Source organism: Schistocerca nitens, chromosome 5 (genome assembly GCF_023898315.1).
Source record: "Schistocerca nitens isolate TAMUIC-IGC-003100 chromosome 5, iqSchNite1.1, whole genome shotgun sequence".
Taxonomy (NCBI): Eukaryota; Metazoa; Arthropoda; class Insecta; order Orthoptera; family Acrididae; genus Schistocerca; species Schistocerca nitens.
Window position 1 is genome coordinate 94,116,064 of NC_064618.1, and position 24,398 is coordinate 94,140,461.

At 42.4% G+C, this 24,398-nt stretch overlaps 1 protein-coding gene across 1 annotated transcript in view; it reads left to right on the forward strand.

The window, feature by feature from the left end:
• The window catches only part of LOC126260294 (SCY1-like protein 2), a 963,146-nt gene that overhangs the window by 677,079 nt on the left and 261,669 nt on the right, over positions 1-24,398 (forward strand). The window contains exon 9 of the mRNA XM_049957618.1: positions 7,130-7,244. Coding sequence (XP_049813575.1) covers positions 7,130-7,244 — 115 coding nt within the window. The remainder of the gene's footprint in view (positions 1-7,129; positions 7,245-24,398) is intronic.

The window sequence follows — 24,398 nt, forward strand, 5'->3', positions numbered from 1 at the left end:
GCCATTTGAACCATATCCGGTAAAACATGCAATCTCCGTCATCGCTGCCACCAGAAATAGATCCTGCAAGAACGGGACCGACGACCACTGAAGAGAATCTTTAAACGTGACGGAAATGCAACCGTTCAGCAGAATGCTGCAGATTTCAATGCTGAGCCATCAACAAGTGTTAGCGTGCGAACCATTCAACGAAACATTGTTGATATGGGCTTTCGGAGCCGAAGACCCACTCGTGTACCCTTGATTATTGCACAACACAAAGCTTTACGACTCGCACGGGCCCATCGACACCGACACTGGACTGTTGATTACTAGAAACACCTTGTCTGGTCGGTCGCAGGTTTGAATCCTGCCTCGGGCATGGATGTGTGTGATGTCCTTAGGTTAGTTAGGTTTAAGTAGTTATAAGTTCTAGGGGACCGATGACCTGAGATGTTAAGTCCCATAGTGCTCAGAGCCATTTTTTTTTTTTTTTTTTTTTGTTGTCGGACGCGTTTTGTTTCAAATTGTGTCAAGTGGATTTACGTGTACGGGTTTGGAGACAACCTGAGGAATCCATGGACACTGCTTGTCAGCAGGGGACTGTTGAAGCTGATTAAGGCTCTGTAGTTGTGTGGGGCTTGTGCAGTTGGAGTGATATGTGGCCCCTGATACGTCTAGATACGACTCTGACAGGTGACACGTACGTAATCATCCTATCTGATCACCTACATCCGTCCAGTGTGCATTACGACGGACTAGGGCAATTCCAGCAGGACAATGCGACACCACACACGTCCAGAATTGCTACAGAGTGGCTCCAGAAACACTCTTCTGAGTTTAAACACTTCCGCTGCCCACTAAACTCCCGAGACATGAACATTATTGATCATATCTGGGATACCTTGCGACGTGCTGTTGAGAAGAGGTCTCCACCCGCTCGTCCGCTTACGGATTTATCGAGAGCCGTGCGGGATTCATGGCGTCAGTTCTTTCCAGCACTACTTCAGACGTGAGCACATGCCACGTGTGTTGCGGCACTTCTGAGTGGTCGCGAGGGCCCTACACGATATTAGGCAGGTGTACCAGTTTCTTTGGCTCTTCAATGTATCTCGAGACACTGCTGGGTAAGTTTAGAGGATCTATATTCGAAGTACACTGTGCGGCCATCATGCTGCCCCTTTGTGTATTTTGCGTACCGATCGTAAGAGTAAGATAATAAAAATTAGGGTACGTACAGAGGAGCATAGACAATTATTTTCCGCATCGCTTAAAACGCAAATGGAATAGGAAAGCATAGCCGCAATTTTTGGGGTTACGATGCACCCTCCGCCATGCACCGACAGTGACTTGCGAAATATAAGTGTCGATATACACTGGTGTGCCAAATGTAAGGACGAAAGTAACTTTCGCACGATATGTCATTGCCAGGTAAGATAGCTCGATTAAACTCGGCCCGTTACAGTACAGCGCAGGACGTAACTGACACAAATGCACGAGACGAACAGATACGACACTTTGATTTAAAGATAATAATTACACTGATGTCACCCCGATTCGTGGTGGTCCCCGGAAACAACAGAAGGCAGCACATGGTTCCAGTACTGTGTGTGACCATCACCGACGGAGGTGCATGATCTGTAACATGCTGCCATGCTGGTCACTAGCTTCCTAAGGAATTCTTGTGGTAGGGGGTTCTATTCCTCCACCAGTGCGGTCGACAACTGCGGGATGGTTGTTTGTGCATATGGACATGCTGCAACACACATCTCCCCAATCGGTGACTGTACCATTTTTAAAGAATTGGAGCTTCGTACGCCCATACAACGTCATGGTTCCTCACACCATACCACCATGTTCGACAACGTTCCAGGGTGTACGATACGAATTCTGCCGTATACGGGGACGTCCAGCTTTATCGAACATAAACACTTTAGTGGTATAAGTGTTTTTGGGGAGGAATAATGTTGCATGGGCGTACTGACTTCCACTCTTTGAACAGGTACAGTCACTGGACAACTTTATTGTGCCACTGTACTCGTTCTCCGTATGCGTCTTTTCAGGAATGTATTCGACGCTCACTTCATTTTTATTTTATTTATTTATTTATTTATTTTTTTTATGACTGCGCGCTACCGCATGGAACACGTCAGGTGGAAGAGCTCTTGGAACGAGAGGATATTTGGCAACAGACTCCCGAACTTAAATCACATCGACCACGTGTCGATCACTGATCAGTCTGAATATTATGACCGCCTACCTAATAGCCGGCTTGTCCACCTTTGTCACGGATAACAGCGGCGCGCGTCGTGGCATGGAAGCAATGAATCCTTGGTAGACCCCTGGAGAGAGGGAGTTGTCACCACATCTGCACACAGAAGTCACCTGATTCCCGTAAATTCCGGGGAGGGGGCGATGAGCTCAGTGACATCCCAGATGTGTTCGATCGGTTTCATATGTACTGAGTTGCCCTCATCTCGTGGTCGTGCGGTAGCGTTCTCGCTTCCCACGCCCGGGTTCCCGGGTTCGATTCCCGGCGGGGTCAGGGATTTTCTCTGCCTCGTGATGGCTGGGTGTTGTGTGATGTCCTTAGGTTAGTTAGGTTTAAGTAGTTCTAAGTTCTAGGGGACTGATGACCATAGATGTTAAGTCCCATAGTGCTCAGAGCAATTTGAACCATTTTTTTCTATTGAGTTACTGGATCCAGCACATCAATTTGAACTCGCCACTGTGTTCCTCGATCCACTCCATCAAACTTCTGGCCTTGTGACATGGCGCATCATCTTGTTGGAAAATGCCACTGCTGTTTTGGAAACATGACCATCATGAAGGGGTGTACGTGTTCTGCAACCAGCGTACAATATTCTTTTTGCCGTCATGGTGCCTTTCGCGAGCTCCGCTGGACCCACGGATGCACACGTGAACGTCCCCAGAGCTTAGCGGAGCCGCCGCCAGTTTGTCTCCATCCCGCAGTACAGGTGCAAGCAGCTGTTCCTTGGAAGACGAGAGATTCGCGCCCTCCCATCTGGATAATGAAGAAGATATTGAGATTCTTCAGACCAGGTAATGCTCTGTCGCTGCACCAACGTGTAGTGCCGATGGTCACGTACCCACTTCAGTCGTAGTTGGCGATGTCGAGGTGTTAACATCGGCACATTCAATGGGTCGTCGGCTGCGGACGTCCATCGTTAGGAGTGTTCTGTGCACTGTGTGTTCAGACACACTTGTACTCCACCCAGCATTGAAGTCTGATTTAGCCTGCCACAGTTCACGGTTGTCCTGTTTTACCAGTCTGTCCAGTTTGCGACGTCCAATATCTGTAACGAGGGGTGTCCGCCCAGGCCCACGACGTCTGGACGTTATAATGGATTATACTGTAAATGATGAAAGTATGTGAATGCAGCTTGCCGCTAACTTGGTGTAATGTCTCTCACACATAAACCTGTACAGTAAAGTAAGGGCCTCCTGCTTTATCTTTAGGCTGATCCGTGATAAGACAGGCAAAAAATTATACTAATGGAGGATTCTGCGTATTTTCTCTAATTTCATTCGCTCTCTCTCTCTCTCTCTCTCTCTCTCTCTCTCTCTGTCTCTCTCTCTGTCCTTTATCTATATACAGTTTTAAATATAATATTTCATTACGTGAACTCAGCCCAATAGAATCTCTGGTGGAGCCCTTCGTCTTAATATTCAGCGGCTGGCTTGCTGTAAAAGATCTTTATATCTATTATTATTGTTAAGCGCTGCATTCAGTTGGGAAAATCGATCGTTTGAACAATTCGTTCATTTTACGACAGATTTAGAATTTCAGATGTGTCCGAAGCCTTTTTGGACGATTTTATAAAATCTCGGTGATTGCAGGCTCTCTTCGTCACAACTGAAACTTCCCCACTAATTACAGGGCCAAGACAATCATCGATAATTCAGACAGAGAACTCATTCGTCATTCACTCTAGAATAAAAGGGTCACAAACCCTATTTCTGAGGAAAATTGTATATTCAATCCATCTCCATTACATGTTCGTTTTCTGTTGATCCCAAGTCTTACTTAATTTGCGTTTACAGTTTTTCTCTCTCTTCAAATAACCCGCTAGTGGCACAAACGTTAATAGCTCGCTTTAGCGAGAAGAAGAGCAAATATGTCTCTTTTAGCAACCCGACAATCTTCCAACAGATACTTCCGAAGCTGTCCTCGTTATCCCTCTCTAACAACCATGGAGAATACATATATGTATCTCTGTTCTTCCAAAGAATAAACGTACTAGAAAAATACCTTGGCGTCGACGAGCTGTCGGCGCATATATTACTAGAAAATCCGATCAGATACTTTCCAAAAGTGAATAAATGTGGATGATTTGATTGATAATTATTAATTATTGCGTGGTAGAGGGTAATTTTCCGTGGGGAGATTACAACGTGATTGCACATTGGTTTCGCGACGTGTTGAAGACAGCACTTTTTGAACACTCGACAAGGCGTACAGTTTCCGAAATGTTCGTGCCCAGCCTGCGGGTCATCACAATCTGGCCTCGGTCAGACTCAGATAGATCGCACGCCTTCTCCATTTTACACACGGACAGCACGCTCACTGATACTACACACACCGTGCGTGTGACTGACTGGCAGTCATTCCTCGCCATGTGACGCTGCTGTCGCCTGGACGGGCTTATGTCGATAGTAGTTCTCTGAATTATCAGTCTGTGTCTCCACATACAGCAATGGCCGTCCAGCAGTGTCAGTTGCACTGGAGGAAGAATGGAACGCCCTACTTGCACAGCTCCTTACCAACCCTGCGGCCTCCACTGGAGCATGTTCCACAGCAAGCCTCCGTCTAGATCATGTATCCGTGGTGACCACGCACGCTATTGAGAACCACTTATGGTTTTTTGCAATCTCTGGGGAGCCTTCATAAATCGCGATGATATCAGTCTTTGAATAAAAGTGTCATTTCTGTTCCTCTCATTGCGTATTTCTTTCAGTTACCTTCAATACTCTAGTGTAGCATTTCTGCCTGTGTATGGTCCAATTGTCATCGAGCTATATTAATTGGCAGTGACACTCATGAGTAAATGAGAAAGTTACTTTCCTCGTTTTGCAGTGAACAGTGTTAAAAGTTTATGGCTTCTCAGTTTGTTTACTACTTCTCACGGTTCTAAGAAATTTTTAGGAAGACAAATTCATATTCTCAGCGGGTCAAGACTGATATAGAGACCGTTTAGGTTTGACGAGTAACCCCCATCGCCCGATTCCTTAAAGAATCTGTCGCGTAATCCCCACCGCACATCCTTTTTACTTTATATGCAGTTTATATGGCATACATATTTAATTAATTTTATATTGCTTACTGTTGCGAGCACGACTGATAAAATACGATTCTCACTATTAGTTTCTGCAGTTGAAAATATTTTAACTTTATGCACTTTGGCCTATTATGCGGGGATACGCACAACACTGAACGATTTTCTGCTGTGGACGTACGATCTTTAATTTGCAAACTATTTTTATATAACAGTGATCTGGCTTGTTAGATATTGAACATGGTATCATTACTGTAATTAATTATGGAATAAAAAAATGCCCTTCGCTACTTTCATCTCTTGAATGACCTGTACGTAAGTTACAGTATGCTATGTTCACTAAACATAAAAGCTTCAGTATATTTTTTTAAATATATGAACATTATTAACTGCCACGACTAACATGAGAGCAAGCAACTAAATAAAATGAAATTTGATTATTATGTTACTAGCCAGAACAGGTTTTGCAGAGCAGTCTTTGATCATACACAAGTAAAACTTTACCACTCATGGATTATTTACGAAACTGATAACATAATAGCAGCTGCCCATGTCCATCTGAAAATGACATAATAAAATCCACAATTTCCCTCTGAAGTCTCCAGGAAGCTGAAAGAGATCATTTTAATGTACCGTTTCCTACCCGCTATATTGCGGGAAAACTGCTTTCATTCAATTTAATTTGAATTTGTCGCGGCAGCGGTTCCACAATCGCCGCGCGGCTCCGTGTCATGAAAAATTCGTAATATGCTGAAAACGGCTAAGAATGTGGAATGAAATCTTGGGCAAGCTAGCAATAAATTATTACAGGTAATAATTTTAACGATTTCTGTATTCGAAAAATCAACATAAATTGAAAGTACACACCTTTTACAAATATCAGCCTCCAATGGCGTCTTTCTCGATCAAAGGGCAAACGAAGGCTACCTAAGAATTCCAGCGAGCGTCACAAGCTCTTACAACTTTAACGGCTACAAGAAGACAGGGAGAGTAAGTTTTTAACCTCCACTATTTATAGGCAATTTAATAAGCATCTTTTTAATTATTTTTCATTACCTGCTTTGATACATACATTCGCCGACCACAGATGTTATTTGTGAAATATAAATACATAAATATTGCACAAACATAAAAATGAAAAATTGTTATTTCCTTTTATACATAATCTACAACCATTCATACAGTAATGAAATAATAATAATACAGATAAATGTTTATTTTTATTAATTTATTTTATATATTATAACGATTTTGTAAATGTCTTGCCAGGAGACCTCACAAATCGAAATCCCGTACATAAAAGAGCACCAAACGTTTAATTACTTTACAAATGAGTTAATGTGTTACAAATTAAGCGATAAGCTTGCAAGTGATTAAACTGTTGAAATAATGTCTAACGTTGTTGGAAGTCGCTAAGTGCTTCAGTTTCGAAGTACTGGATGGATATAGTCAGGGTGATATGCAAGTCGTGAGTTACACTGCCTCTAGACATGTACACGCATTCCAATTGTAATACTTGTCCTAATGAGTTAAACCTTGGACATAATATTATGCCTCTTAATGAGAAGAGTATGACGGCATTTTGAATTTCGAAATTCGGTCAGTAATTATGCGAAATACTGAAAAATCAATTTTTTGTTGCCGCCGGAAGCAGGTAGACTGATCACCTGCAATTGGGTCTGTGCGCCGTTTACTAATATCGATTCCAAGTGACGTGCGCTGCGCCCGCCCTTACGCTGTCTGTCGGCAAATGTCACCCTATCGCTGACAATATTTTCCTCCTCCTGATAATCACAATCAGATATTAGCACGCAAACAGTCACGCGTAACTCGTGACTCACTGTTTGTTGCAGCGACCCCTCGGTGCACGCGCTGCAGTTCCTGGACGTGATCAACATGAAGGACCCCACCCAGAAGTCGCACTTCTACCGCAACACACTCAAGGACGTGTTGCCCTACGTGCCCAGGGTGAGTACCGGCCCACCTGCCTACACTGCAGTGTAAAATGACTTTTTTTTAATAATAGTATCAATATTTAAACCACTTGGTTCAAGAACCATGAAAGAAGGTTGTACACATGGAAGAACCCTGAAGATACTAAAAGCTATCAAATAGATTATATAATGGTAAGACAGAGATTTAGAAACCAGGTTTTAAACTGTAAGACATTTCCAAGGGCAGATGTGGACTCTGACCAAAATCTATTGGTTATGAACTGTAGATTAAAACTGACGAAACTGCAAAAAGGTGGGAATTTAAGGAGATGGCACCTGGATAAACTGACTATACCAGAGGTTGTACAGAGTTTCAGGGAGAGCATAAGGGAACAATTGACGGGAACGGGGGAAAGAAATGCAGTAGAAGAAGAATGGGTAGCTTTGAGGGATGAAATAGTGAAGGCAGCAGAGGATCAAGTAGGTAAAAAGACGAGGGCTAGTAGAAACCCTTGGGTAACAGAAGAAATATTGAATTAAAATGATGAAAGGAGAAAATATAAAAATGCAGTAAATGAAGCAAGCAAAAAGGAATACAAACGTCTCAAAAATGATATTGACAGGAAGTGCATAATGGCTAAGCAGGGTTGGCTAGAGGACAAATGTAAGGATGTAGAGACTTATCTCACTGGGGGTAAGATAGATACTGCCTACAGGAAAATTAAAGAGACCTTTGGAGAAAAGAGAACCACTTGTATGAATATCAATAGCTCAGAAGGAAAACCAGTTCTAAGCAAAGAAGGGAAAGCAGAAAGGTGGATGGAGTATACAGAGGGTCTATACAAGGGCGATGTACTTGAGGACAATATTATGGTAATGGAAGAGGAGGTAGATGAAGATGAAATGGGAGATATGATAGTGCGTGAAGAGTTTGACAGAGCACTGAAAGACCTGACTCGAAACAAGGCCCCCGGAGTAGACAACATTCCATTAGAACTACTGACAGCCTTGGGAGAGCCATTCCTGACAAAACTCTACCATCTGGTGAGCAAGATGTATGAGACAGGCTAAATACTCTCAGACTTCAAGAAGAATATAATAATTCCAATCCCAAAGATAGCAGGTGTTGACAGATGTGAAAATTACCGAACTATCAGTTTAACAAGTCAAAGCTGCAAAATACTAACGCGAATTCTTTACAGACGAATGGAAAAACTGATAGAAACCGACCTCGGGGAAGATCAGTTTGGATTACGTAGAAATGTTGGAACACGTGAGGCAATACTGGCCCTACGACTTATCTTAGAAGAAAGATTAAGGAAAGGCAAACCGACGTTGCTAGCATTTGTAGACTTAGATAAAGCTTTTGACAATGTTTACTGGAATACCCTCTTTCAAATTCTGAAGGTGGCAGTGGTAAAATATAGGGAGCGAAAGGCTATTTACAATTTGTACAGAAAGCAGACGGCAGTTATAAGAGTCAAGGGGCATGAAAGGGAAGCAGTGGTTGGGAAGGGAGTGAGACAGGGTTGTAGCCTATCCCCGATCTTATTCAATATGTATATTGAGAAAGCAGTAAAGGAAACACAAGAAAAATTCGGAGTAGGTTTTAAAATCCATAGAGAAGAAATAAAAACGTTGAGGTTCGCCGATGACATTGTAATTCCTTCAGAGACTGCAAAGGACTTGGAAGAGCAGTTGAACGGAATGGATAGTGTCTTGAAAGGAGGATATAAGATGAACATCAACAAAAGCAAAACGAGGATAATTAAATGTAGTCGAATAAAGTGGAGTGATGCTGAAGGAATTAGATTAGGAAATGAGACACTTAAAGTAGTAAAGGAGTTTTGCTATTTGGGGAACAAAATAACTGATGATGGTCGAAGTAGAGAGGATATAAAATGTAGACTGGCAATTGCAAGGAAAGCGTTTCTGAAGAAGAGAAATTTGTTAACATCGAGTATAGATTTAAATGTCAGGAAGTCGTTTCTCAAAGTATTTGTTTGGACTGTAGCCATGTATGGAAGTGAAACGTGGACGATAAATAGTTTAGACAAGAAGAGAATAGAAGCTTTCGAAATGTGGTGCTACAGAAGAACGCTGAAGATTAGACGGGTAGATCACATAACTAATGAGGAGGTATTGAATAGAATTGGGGAGAAGAGGAGCTTGTGGCACAACTTGACCAGAAGAAGGGATCGGTTGGTAGGACATGTTCTGAGACATCGAGGGATCACCAATTTAGTATTGGAGGGCAGCGTGGAGGGTAAAAATCGTTGAGGAAGACCAAGAGATGAATACACCAAGCAGATTCAGAAGGATGTAGGCTGCAGTAGGTACTGGGAGATGAAGAAGCTCGCACAGGATAGAGTAGCATGGAGAGCTGAATCAAACCAGTCTCAGGACTGAAGACCACAACAACAACATCAATATTTATATATGTGTTTGGAGAGAGAGAGATTAGTTTTTAATTGAGATTTTTACTGTAAGTCGTAACTGGTACCTGAATTTTGGTTGCTGCCTCCTTGAATGATCAGCTTCTTCTCCAGTTGTTGACGTATTGCAATTTGGAGGAAGTTACTGTTCTTTTAGGTTTAAAATACGACTCTGTTAGTTACTTGGCCGTGTTGCGGATAGCTTTGAGGCCAAGTTTTCGTAGCTTTTCATACCTAAGGGACCACTGTTGTAAGTAAGCAAGATCAAACAGCAATCTACTTTTCGTGAGATTGCGTAGTAGAAGTTATTCAATAATGTGAAAAGCTAGTGCTGAACTTATCATTCATTTCTTCAAACACTTTGTGTTCCTCACTTCCCGTCCACGCTTTTTTGAGCATTCAAGAAGCGGAAGTACGTCAGATGCACGCCAGTTTTGAGATTCCACTTGTTATTTACCCTACAACTGAGTGCAGTAAACATATTGAGTGCTGCAAACATATTTTTTGCCTCCTCTGCAGGCCACTGGATCTAGACGTGAATCAGCTGGAACATCTGGTACAGACGTGGTGCTTACCTGTCCCTGCAGGGCGACCTATTGTAATGTTATGTGTGCCTCACTGGTTTTTTTAACTAATTTGTGCCGGATTTTGTTCTGAGAAGCTCAGTAATGTATGTAAATACCGAAAATGTAAACGTGATTCAAAAAGTACTTGAAGTGAAGTGAAGCGCAGCTGAACAGCAAGAAACTCTTTAGCGCGCAATCGCCGCAACGATAGTATTAGAGAATCTTTGAGTGTGGACTCTAAAAAAAAAGACAATTAATTTTATTAAAAGAAAAGACTGTTACTCTGTATCTTGTGGAAAGAGGACGTGTTGCTAGGCCGTCGCTCAGAAAGTATCTGAGTAGCCGTCTTAGATTGTTTGCAGGTGATGCTGTCTCTTACGTCTTGTAAAGTCATCAGATGATCAAAACGGCTTGAAAAATGATTTAGATAAGATATTTGCATGGTGTGACAAGTAGCAATTGACCCTGAAATTAGGAAAATTGTGAAGTTAGTCACATGGGTACTAAGAGAGCTAGCTTTCGATTATGCGATAAGTCCCACAAATGTGAAGGCTGTAAATTCAACTAAATACTTAGGGATTACAATTACAAATAACCTAAACTGGAACGATCACATAGATAATATTGTGGGTAGAGCAAACCAAAGACTGTGATTCATTGGCAGAACACTTAAAAGGTGCCACAGCTCTACTAAAGAGACTGCTTGTCCGCCCTATTCTGGAGTATTGCTGTGCGGTGTGGGATCCGCATCGGGTGGGACTGACGGACGACATTGAAAAAGTACAAAGAAGGGCAGCTCGTTCTGTATTATCGTGAAATAGGGGAGATAGTGTCACAGACATGATACGTGAATTGGAGTGGCAATCATTAAATCAAAAGCGTTTTTCGTTGCGACGGGGTCATCTCATGAAATTTCAATCACCAGTTTTCTCCACCGATTGCGAAAACATTCTGTTGGCACCCACCTAAAAAATAAGAGAAATCAGGGCTCGCACAGAAAAATTTAAGTGCTCGTTTTTCCCGCGTGCCCTCCGAGATTGTAACAGTATAGACACAGCTTGAAGGTGGTTCATTGAACCCTCTGCCAGGCACTTTATTGTGAATAGCAGAGTAATCACGTAGATGTAGATGTATATTCTCACGAAATACTGTACTCTATCGGAAATACTGAAGAATCTCAGCAGACAGGCGCCCGCAGAGAGACGTCTAGTATCTATAGGAAGCCAACGCAGCAGAGAATTTGGTTTCAGGGATTAATTGGTCAAAAATTCGTAAAGAGGTATACGTAATTCTCTCGTCCAGATAAAGCAAATCGAAAACTTGAATGCCGTTTTATAACAAAACATTCTTCCCACGATTCATTCACAAATGTGGCGGTATTTTATAGTACAGTAAAAAGTGGCCCCTTTCTCGGACTACATAGCAATTTTCAGGCTTCAGATTTAGGGAGCATCGCGGAGTTTGATTTGAGAGTGTACTGACAGGCAAGTGCGTGACATCGAATGCTCAGAATCGCACAAGAATGTGCGTAGAATATAAATCGTTAATTTTGAAAACAGTTGAACGACCCATTCGCATTCAAAACGCAGCTGTTGTCTTTTAGCGCCATTGCTGTGCAGGCCATAAAGGTCGTTCTCTATTAAATCAAAGTTTTCCGTACAAGCAATTACGCTTGCACCGAAGACAACAAAATGTTGCCAACCTCTTAATTTATACTTATTTATGCAATATAAGTTCTACATGAGAAAGTTAATTGATTTTGTAAGACCTGAATGTGAAAAACCTCGAGTAAAGTACACGATCGTTATTTCATCATCGGACTTCATTACTTTGCGCTACACAATCAACTTTCTACATTGATGTACCAGCCTATATTACAATTTGCTTGCCAAAGGCAGGTGACATTGACACACTAATACTATTATTTGAAAATGTAACTAGTGTTGAGTTTGATACTGGACTGCTTGAAAGCAGAAATAACATTGAAAGTAGAAAAGTGGATTTAGTCGGTGTGTATACTGTTCCGTCACACTTTGCTTTGATCACGTCACTGAACACACCTTCACTTTGGAGACTGAATGGCAGTGCAGCATTATCATTTATCAGGCCAGTAGAAAAAGTTTGTTGTTCAAACAAAGTAATTACTTTTAATTACTTTAAGCAGAGGAAAATATAGCAACACGCCACAATATCACAAGACGTGTGCTCTTTGTTCCATTATGTAGACATTTTATTTCTTTGCGTTATCAAAGTTCGTCTCTTAGAGCTTGAATATGTGGTCATTCAGACGCCTCTCGTCGTTAGACGCTCAATTCTACTTACGCACCGCTCACACCACTGTGTTTTTGGGATGAGCGATTTATATTCTACACACATATTCGTGCGCTTCTCGGCGCTAGTGGTTACACATTTCCCTTGTAAGTGACACCTCTGACTGACTATTCATTTGCTCAGGGCTTGAAACCTGAGTTGCTATCACTTGGTCACCGTATAACACTACAACAGCGTATTTACGTAGCTTATACTATGTAGTACCAAGTTTGGTTTATTAGGTAGTATGTCCCCAACAGAACAAAATAGTCCTGTCACGGAAAAGCCACGTATAACACTCCTAACTGCTGTTACTACTGCACCATAACCTCAATACTAGAAACAGGTTGTGACATAAAACTCTTTTGTAAAAGCAATTATAGTGCAAATCAACAGAGCAGTGTTACCCTCTGAGAGGAATTTTGTTATGTTGACCGTGTTGTCCCTAACGGAAGTGGCTTATCGGAAATGAAAGTCAGAATTACGTAAATATTTGAACAGTAACAAACGAAATTTTGATTATCTGCACTGTTTAATGAATAACGAAACCGGTCGCCAGCCTAACTAGGCATGAGAATGATTAACATTCTCGTTCAAGAAAATAGTTATTAGTAATTATAACGGACAAACACAACCTAGACTTGGCCACACGCGAGTGCAATGAACTCTGACACACCTATGTTTTAAGATTGAAACCAACAGTTGGAACAACACAAACTATTTGCAAAATTATAACAGCTACCGAAACACACTATTACTTTCAGGACTTACACAAAGTGAGTGGTCTTTATACTGTTAATATGCACACAAGAGAGACAAGCACTTAGTAATCATGAACATATAATTTCCTATTATGCAGTTTTCTATTTTTTACTACCGTGAGACATAAAATTAACACTAATGTAAGATACTGACCCACTTTGTGAGATCAACAAGGCAGTAATGTGATCATTTACTTAGCAAAACTCTATAAGCCTCAGTCTTGAGAGAGTTTAATTTGAAGTTGGCAACAACACATTAATAAGCATTTTTACTAAGAATGTTATTTTCAGCAAGCATCATTAACTCTAACTCACTCTCTTGCCACATTAACTTTAACTTTCACTTTACTATGTTCAAGAGGCATTAATTAGAAAACTGGATTTTTAACGTACTTTCAGTAAGGACACTCGGTAATCACTTTAGTTCAAACGGAGAGGACCCTGAGAGGTGTTATGATGAGGAGAAAATCAAGGTTGGTACATAAATTCAGATATAAATTACCTTATATTTCAGCACAATAACACATCCATTAAGCTGATCCTTCACTGTACATCATTACCGTGTTACGTTGCAATGATTGCGCAATGTGGTGGCAACTGCATGTTGGTAGGTGGAATTGCAGGCAGAATTGCTGGAATTTGTCATTTCCTGGTGGCGATGGTAGATACAAACTCCAGAATAGCCCAGCGATTTATCCATCCATCCGAGGCATTGGAAAATAACAGAAAAGCCTCTCTCGAAACCAGCACTATGCAACTTTTACACGGCAGTGCACATACTCGTAGCTCATCTCTGACTGCTGGCTCGTTCCCGACTCGTAGCTCGCCTTCGACTGACTGCTCGTCCCCGACTGACTATCAGTCCCACCTTTTCCACCTAGGCCAACCACATTTTTGCGCGCGCTACGCTGTTCCGTTCCCGAGGGGAACCCCTACACCTTTTACATACAGACTAACTAAGAGCCCTAAGTGAAGGTCAGCAGTTTACATAACAGCAAACAAACACATTAAATAAAACAGAACATTTTCACATATTGACACTTCTACAAAAAATTATTCACACAAAATTACAATTATATATATTAAGTTTTGTTCCCTCCAAATGGGACAAAGAATATAAATGATAGTTATGCTACACAGCATACAATCAAATCATGACATCAAAGTTTGTATAAAGAAAGGAGTATACAATTTTATGTTATCGATTCAAACAAATACATTTACAGAAGCTCAATGATGAAACATTAAATGAAACAGAGACAAAATAAATCAGTAGAGCATTAGAGCCATGGTGTTACAACCGGCGTATAATAAATATAAGCATTCGTCATTTAAGACTCTGTTTTTTTTGTGGATTTTAAACTTAATCCGTTGTTTCATCAGTCTGCACCTGGAGATTGTTTTGTAACTGAATCAGTATTGACTGAACTACTGTCTCATTTTCGTCGTATTTTCATTCACCATTTTAAACTGACAACACATCATTTCATACAAACTGTGAACAACAGCCTGTATACACGACACATGTTTACTAAAGTTTACTATTGACTGGTTCAAGCCGGCCCTGGTGGCCGTGCGGTTCTGGCGCTACAGTCCGGAACCGCGGGACTGCTACGGTCGCAGGTTCGAATCCTGCCTCGGGCATGGGTGTGTGTGATGTCCTTAGGTTAGTTAGCTTTAAGTAGTTCTAAGTTCTAGGGGACTTATGACCTAAGATGTTGAGTCCCATAGTGCTCACAGCCATTTGAACCATTTTGACTGGTTCAATTTCGTTTCGAAATGTACTCATTCTTTCTTACCACACGCCTACTTCCGTGGTAATTCTTCCACGCTGTCATTCAGAGCCTTTTCCATTTTATTATTCGCTGAGTCAGTTTTTCTGCTCAGGGAATCGGCTATGGAATTCAAATCAGCCGTTAATGAGCTATTTAATTAGTTAAACTGGGATATGATCTGATTAGTTAAGTTAGTAGTTAGTTAGTTAGTTCCACGTTCCATGAATCATTTCGCACAACAAATCGTAATTATGTGGAACGAGTCATCTTACTTTCAAATCGCAAATTAATTTGTAAATTTGGTTACATGCTGACCAATTATAAGTTTTTATTTCCTTTAAAAAACATTCGAGTAAGTAATTTCTACCCACCACCTTTTACACATTACAATAATGGAAGCTCTTCTGCTGAATAGAAGGCGTTGTCAAGGAGAAACTTCTTCAGTTTGTTTTCAAATTTTACTTTGCTGTGTCAGCCATTTTGTATCACTGGGTAAGGGATCAAATATTCTGGGGCAGCGTTGTGCACCCCTTTTTGTGCTAAAGACGACACCTATGTGGAGTAATGAATATCATTTTTCCTTCTGGTGTTGTAATTGTGTACATCATTGTTCCATTTGAGCTTCAGTCGATTATTTACAACAAACTTCATTTCAGACTATGAAAACGAGATAGTAATTCAGGCAATACTGATTCAGTAGCGGAATTATCTGCTGGCATAGACCGATCAAACGACAGATTAAGTTTAAAATCTACAAAAACGACAAATTCATAAATGGAGCATGCTAATTTATATCATACGCTGGTGACCGAGTGATAGCAATTCAAGTTTCAAACCTTGAGCAAATGGACAAATGAGGAAATGAATATACTGTGAAGCAATAGGCAGAATGCTGAGTCTTCAAGCGGATGTCTACCTAGATGACCGTGATTGATCACCGCATATTATTCTTACAGCACGTTTTTTAGCTATGAAGACTTTTATTCTTAAAGATGAGTTACTCCACAACATTATTCCATATGAAGTTATTGAATGAAAATATGAAAAAATGTCAACTTACTGATTTGACTCTCCTCCAAAATTCGTAATGATTTGAAGTGTAAAGTTCAGTAAACTAAGTTGTTTTAGGAGTTCCAAAATTTGCTATTTCCAATTTAAATTCTCATCAATATGGGCACCTAAAAATTTTGAATTTCACCCCCTCCCCTCCCCCCGCTCGTCTATTATTCCGTCAACATGGGTTACACTTGCTACTGGTGTAATACCTATAGATGTGCAGAACTAAATTCGTTGTGTCTTTTTTGAACTGAGAGAGAAACCATTCGCAGGAAACCAGTTAATAATACTTTTAAGAACATTGTTTACCATTTCTTGGATAATTACACTTCTATTGTCTTACCTGCCAAAGTCCCTCGTCAGCCACTATTTGAGGTTTAGAACGACCTGGGACAAATTTAGGCATCAAACGTTGCCACGAGTAACGCGTTGACGGTCTCCCTAGCCGGCCGTTGTGGCCATGCGGTTATAGGCGCTACAGTCTGGAACCGCGGGACCGCTACGGTCGCAGGTTCGAGTCCTGCCTCGGGCATGGATGTGTGTGATGTCCTTAGGTTAGTTAGGTTTAAGTAGTTCTAAGTTCTAGGGGACTGATGACCTCAGAAGTTAAGTCCCATAGTTCTCAGAGCCATTTGAACCATTTGAACGGTCTACCCACGCTGATGTGCTTAGTAGAACCCAGTATGTTGTGCTGGTCGGCGATTTCTCATCACAGACAATATATCATCAGTAGACCTCGGACTTTTAGGTTCTAAGAATCTTAAATTAGGTACCTAAAATAGGCTCTATCACTAACAAAACTGGTTATAAAAATCAGAAATAGGTAACCAAAATCTGACATTTTATTATCTAGAAAGATAAATGTTGTTGTTGTTGTGGTCTTCACTCCTGAAACTGGTGTGATGTAGCTCTCCATGCTACTCTATCCTGTGCAAGCTTCTTCATCTCCCAGTACCTACTGCAACCTACATCCTTCCGAATCTGCTTAGTGTATTCATCTCTTGGTCTCCATCTACGATTTTTACCCTTCACGCTGCCCTCCAATACTAAATTGGTGATCCCTCGATGCCTGAGAACATGTCCTACCAACCGATCCCTTATTCTGGTCGATTTGTGCCACAAACTTCTCTTCTCACAATCCTATTCAATACTTCCTCATTACTTATGTGATCTACCCATCTAATCTTCAGCATTCTTCTGTGGCACCACATTTCGAAAGCTTCTATTCTCTTCTTGTACAAATTATTTATAGTCCATGTTTCACTTCCATACACTCCATACAAATACTTTCAGAAATGACTTCCTGACACTTAAATCAATACTCGATGCTAACAAATTTCTCTTCTTCAGAAACGCTTTCCTTGCCATTGCCAGTCTACATTTTATATCCTCTCTACTTCGACAATCATCAGTTCTTTTGCTCCCCAAATAGCAAAACTCCTTTACTACTTTAAGTGTCTCATTCCCTCAGCATCACTCGATTTAATTCGACTACATTCCATTATCCTCGTTTTGCTTTTGTTGATGTTCATCCATATCCTCCCTTCAAGAAACTATCCATTCCGTTCAACTGCTCTTCCAAGACCTTCGCTGTCTCTGACAGAATTACAATGTCATCGGCGAACCTCAAACTTTTTATTTCTTCTCCCTGGATTTTAATAACTACTCCGAATTTTTCTTTTGTTTCCTTTACTGCTTGCTCAATATACAGATTGAATAACATCTGGTAGAGATTACAACCCTGTCTCACTGCCTTCCCAACCACTGCTTCCCTTTCATGTCCATCGACTCTTATAACTGCCATCTGGTTTCTGTACAAATTGTAAATAGCCTTTCGCTCCCTGTATTTTACCCCTTCCACCTTCAGAATTTCAAAGAGAGTATTCCAGTAAACATTGTCAAAAGCTTTCTCTAAGTCTACAAATGCTAGCAACGTAGGTTTGCCCTTCCTTAATCTAGTTTCTAAGATAAGTCGTAGAGTCAGTATTGCCTCACGTGTTCCAACATTTCTACGGAACCCAAACTGATCTTTCCCGAAGTCGGCTTCTACTAGTTTTTCCATTCGTCTGTAAAGAATTCGCGTTAGTATTTTGCAGCTGTGACTTATTAAACTGATAGTTCGGTAATTTTCACATCTGTCAACACGTGCTTTCTTTGGAATTGGAATTATTATATTCTTCTTGAAGTCTGAGGGTATTTCGCCTGTTTCATACACCTTGCTCACCAGATGGTAGAGTTTTGTCAGGACTGGCTCTCCCATGGCTGTCAGTAGTTCCAATGGAATGTTGTCTACTCCGGGGGCCTTGTTTCGAGTCACGTCTTTCAGTGCTCTGTCAAACTCTTCACGCAGTATCGTATCTCCCATTTCATCTTCATCTACATCCTCTTCCATTTCCATAATATTGTCCTCAAGTACATCGCCCTTGTATAGACCCTCTATATACTCCTTCCACCTTTCTGCTTTCCCTTCTTTGCTTAGAACTGGGTTTCCATCTGAGCTCTTGATGTTCATACAAGTGGTTCTCTTATTTCCAAAGGTCTCTTTAATTTTCCTGTAGGCAGTATCTTTCTTACCCCTAATGAGATAAGCCTTTACATCCTTACATTTGTCCTCTAGCCATCCCTGCTTAGCCATTTTGCACTTCCTGTCGATCTCATTTTTGAGACGTTTGTATTCCTTTTTGCCTGCTTCATTTACTGCATTTTTATACTTTCTCCTTTCATCAATTAAATTAAAGATAAATAGGTAGACAAAAATCCACATTATATTATTGTCCATGTCCATAATTACAGTCACAGTAAATAACTTTCTCCAGATTTTCCGTTGACAAACTGCATCTCTTGTCTGTTAATAGCATCTTATATGCCGAGAATGAGCGTTCCACGTCAACAGATGTCACTGGAGCATATTTAAATGATGGTATTGGGCTCAGTGGGACCACACGCTCATTTTCTGGTGATTTATCTGATAAGATGTCAGCCACTGTGCAGAGGGTGGTCATTCCCTTTTTTTTAGCACTGTCTTTAATTTCTCACTAAATTTCATACCATTAGAACCTGGGACCAAGTTGATTTTTTCTGTCACCTCTTCTATCAATCGCAGTTGGGTGTAGACTGGTTTCCCTGAACACTCTATAGCTTTGATAATAGGGTCTAAAATGCATAATGAGATTTGATTTACGCAATGTCGTTGGAAATTGTGGGATCCTTCAGAAGATCTTAAGCTGAAAAGCTCACTGCCTCTTCCCGCAGTTTAAGAATAATATTCTTAATGTCTTCCAAACGCTCCCTGTAATATTCCACGGCCTCTAGCCATGTTCCTCAGCGAGTAAATATGGGTTATGGTGGAACTGGTACGTTGGGAAGTTCCTCTCGAATTAACTGGATTCTTGTAGGTGCTTTAATAAAACCCTTTTTGATGGTTGAAACTAGATTATCTACATGTGAAAATTCGAGACGTATCGTTCAAATGGCTCTAAACACTATGGGACTTAACATCTGAGGTCATCAGTCCCAGACGTTTGGTCTCAGCTACACTATTCATGGCATGGGCAAAGCTTGTGATATGGAACAAGGATGGGTAAAACACTTTCAACAATTTAATAGCACCAATCATGTATACGGCTGCTTCAGTGTAGATTACAAGTACTTTATTTTCATCTAGACTGTTCGGGAAAAGTAATTTGAGTGCTTTATTAACAAAGTGAGCAATTGTTTCTTGGTTTGTCCGTTTTAGCTCCTTGCTGCAGATCAGATGAGGTACAGAGTGAGTGTCAGGGTCTAACTTTTCAGCAATGAAATTACCCACATACCGACCTTGTCTTACAGTTGTCTCATCGACACAGATCCACATGTATGAATCGCCTATCCTATATCTTCCCTCATCCTGCTCAATGTACACTCCTGGAAATTGAAATAAGAACACCGTGAATTCATTGTCCCAGGAAGGGGAAACTTTATTGACACATTCCTGGGGTCAGATACATCACATGATCACACTGACAGAACCACAGGCACATAGACACAGGCAACAGAGCATGCACAATGTCTGCACTAGTACAGTGTATATCCACCTTTCGCAGCAATGCAGGCTGCTATTCTCCCATGGAGACGATCGTAGAGATGCTGGATGTAGTCCTGTGCAACGGCTTGCCATGCCATTTCCACCTGGCGCCTCAGTTGGACCAGCGTTCGTGCTGGACGTGCAGACCGCGTGAAACGACGCTTCACCCAGTCCCAAACATGCTCAATGGGGGACAGATCCGGAGATCTTGCTGGCCAGGGTAGTTGACTTACACCTTCTAGAGCACGTTGGGTGGCACGGGATACATGCGGACGTGCATTGTCCTGTTGGAACAGCAAGTTCCCTTGCCGGTCTAGGATTGGTAGAACGATGGGTTCGATGACGGTTTGGATGTACCGTGCACTATTCAGTGTCCCCTCGACGATCACCAGTGGTGTACGGCCAGTGTAGGAGATCGCTCCCCACACCATGATGCCGGGTGTTGGCCCTGTGTGCCTCGGTCGTATGCAGTCCTGATTGTGGCGCTCACCTGCACGGCGCCAAACACGCATACGACCATCATTGGCACCAAGGCAGAAGCGACTCTCATCGCTGAAGACGACACGTCTCCATTCGTCCCTCCATTCACGCCTGTCGCGACACCACTGGAGGCGGGCTGCACGATGTTGGGACGTGAGCGGAAGACGGCCTAACGGTGTGCGGGACCGTAGCCCAGCTTCATGGAGACGGTTGCGAATGGTCCTCGCCGATACCCCAGGAGCAACAGTGTCCCTAATTTGCTGGGAAGTGGCGGTGCGGTCCCCTACGGCACTGCGTAGGATCCTACGGTCTTGGCGTGCATCTGTGCGTCGCTGCGGTCCGGTCCCAGGTCGACGGGCACGTGCACCTTCCGCCGACCACTGGCGACAACATCGATGTACTGTGGAGACCTCACGCCCCACGTGTTGAGCAATTCGGCGGTACGTCCACCCGGCCTCCCGCATGCCCACTATACGCCCTCGCTCAGAGTCCGTCAACTGCACATACGGTTCACGTCCACGCTGTCGCGGCATGCTACCAGTGTTAAAGACTGCGATGGAGCTCCGTATGCCACGGCAAACTGGCTGACACTGACGGCGGCGGTGCACAAATGCTGCGCAGCTAGCGCCATTCGACGGCCAACACCGCGGTTCCTGGTGTGTCCGCTGTGCCGTGCGTGTGATCATTGCTTGTACAGCCCTCTCGCAGTGTCTGGAGCAAGTATGGTGGGTCTGACACACCGATGTCAATGTGTTCTTTTTTCCATTTCCAGGAGTGTATTTTCATATAAAGTATCTAAATAGTTCTTTCTCAGTGTGGATTCTGATGGAATGCTGCGGTGTCACTATTTCTCTAGACAACTTTTGAACAGGCTATTTTCAACTGCATTGAATTGCATGTTTGCTGCGAAACTGGCTCGACACAGGTCAAAATGAAATTCGTTTTTGTTTGTTGCACTTGGTTTACTTACAAACGTTTCAAGTTTGATTTATTTTATAAATTTGCCTGGTGTTTAATATACCTGCAACATGCTAATCTAATTGCGAACTTTGTTCAGAACGTGCCTAAAAAAAAAAAAATGAGAAATACTTCGTGGACGAATTTACGTATGAAACTGCTTAGCAAAATTAACCTACATTAAAGATTTAGAAACAATATGTTTTCCTATGCATGTGTCTGGTCTGAGTTAACTCGGCAAAAACACTGGCATCACTGTTCTCTGAATGGGTTAACATTTTACTTACGTCTTTGTTGCACACATTGCAGTGAATAGCTGTTCCGTCTGTAGAGAAACCAGGAAATTCTTGTAACCACCGACGAATCAGAGACGATTTGGAGCTGGCTACTTTTGGCATGTTTGACTTTCCGCAAATAGACTGTCGCTGTGAAATATTTCACTACGTCCAAGATACACGCTGACCGACTGAATGAAGACAGTGCAAGTATTTTAAACAGGCTGCCTGAGACAGAGGACGAGGCTCCTCCGTGCCCTGCCGGCCCCTCTGACGGTTCACAGCGAGCAGCAGGGCGGGCTGGAACAGCCTGGAGTACGCTGTCGCCGTCTTAATCACCATTGGCGTTCCCGCACGCAAACAAACCAGTTGTCATTCAGTTACTAGTTTCTAATTAGCTGGGAAGACCACAAGAGTAGTTTTAGTCGTACAAATTTTATTTGACTGGATTTTTAAAAATTATATGCACTACTGGCCATTAAAATTGCTACACCAAGAAGAAATGCAGATGATAAACGGGTATTCATTTGACGAATATATTATACTATATCTGACATGTGATTCCATTTTCACGCTATTTGGGTGCATAGATCCTGAGAAATCAGTACCCAGAACAACCACCTCTGGTCGTAATAACGGTCTTGATACGCCTGGGCATTGAGTCAAACAGAGCTTGGATGGCGTGTACAGGTACAGCTGCCCATGCAGCTTCAAAACGATACCACAGTTCATCAAGAGTAGTGACTGGCGTATTGTGACGAGCCAGTTGCACGGCCACCATTGACCAGACGTTTTCAGTTGGTGAGAGATCTGCAAAATGTGCTGGCCAGGGCATCAGTCGAACGTTTTGTATATCCAGAAAGGCCCGTACAGGACCTGCAACATGCGGTCGTGCATTATCCTGCTCAAATGTAGGGTTTCGCAGGGATCGAATGAAGGGTAGAGCCACGGGTCGTATCACATCTGAAATGTAACGTCCACTGTTCAAAGTGCCGTCAATGCGAACAAGAGGTGACCGAAAAGTGTAACCAATGGCACCCCACACCATCGCGCCGGGTGATACGCCAGTATGGCGATGACGAATTCACGCTTGCCATGTACGTTCACCGCGATGTCGCCAAACACGGATGCGACCATCATGATGCTGTAAACAGAACCTGGATTCATCCGAAAAAATGACATTTTGTGCACCAGTTTCGTCGTTGAGTACACCATCGCGGGCGCTCCTGTCTGTGATGCAGCGTCAAGGGTAACCGCAGCCATGGTCTCCGAGCTGATAGTCCATGTAGCTGCAAACGTCGTCGAACTGTTCGTGCAGACGGTTGTTGTCTTGCAAACGTCCCCATCTCTTGACTCAAGGATCGAGACGTGGTTGCAAGATCCATTACAGCCATGCGGATAAGATGCCTGTCATCTCGACTGCTAGTGATACGAGGCCGTTGAGATCCAGCACGGCGTTCCGTATTACCCTCCTGAACCCACCGATTCCATATTCTGCTAACAGTCTTTGGATCTAGACCAACGCGAGGAGAAATGTCGCGATACGATAAACCGCAATCGCGATAGTCTACAATCCGATCTTTATCAAAGTCGGAAACGCGATGGTACGCATTTCTCCTCCTTTCACGAGGCATCACAACAACGTTTCACCAGGCAACGCCGGTCAACTGCTGTTTGTGTATGAGAAATCGGTTGGAAACTTTCCTCATGTCAGCACGTTGTATGTGTCTCCACCGGCGCCAACCTTGTGTGAATGCTCTGAAAAGCTAATCATTTGCATATCACAGCATTTTCTTCCTGTCGTTTAAATTTCTCGACTGTAGCACGTCATCTTCGTGGTGTAGTAATTTTAATGACCAGTAGTGTATGTAGTAAGGTTCTAACATGAAATTAGGTATTTTTAGGATTTTTAAAAATGAGGCACAATCAGGTAGTAACCTGAAATTAGGTATTTCAGGTGCTATATAACTAGCACCCTGACGCTATTAGGTTTCGAGGGCTAGGTGTATTCCATTTCCAACCTATACTACTGAGCCGAATATCTCCCGGGATAAGGAGATTACCTTCTATCAATTGCCAACGGCCTTCTATGAGGGCGGATGAGCGGCTAGAAGGAAGGGCACTCTCTTGCCCTTGGGGTGGGAAACTGCTCCTAAAGGCGGAGGAGCCACGAGGTGGCCAACGGCATAGAATGGAGAAGGCAACGGGAAACCACTCCATTAAAGACCCGGGCGGGTATCCCAAGTATCAACAGCTTATGATGGAAAGCTCTTTGGTTAAATTCTCCGGAGGTAAAATAGTCCCCCATTCGAATTCCCGGAGGGGACAACTAAAGAGATACCAAAATCCAAAAGCATTAATGTAAGAAGGATAGCAACATGGAACGTCAACTCACTTCTTAAATGTGGTAAACTGGAAAACTTGAAAATGGAAATGAAACGAATGGATATTGATGCACTGGGAGTCTCAGAAATGAGATGGCCAAACGCTGGCGACTTTTGGTCAGGGGA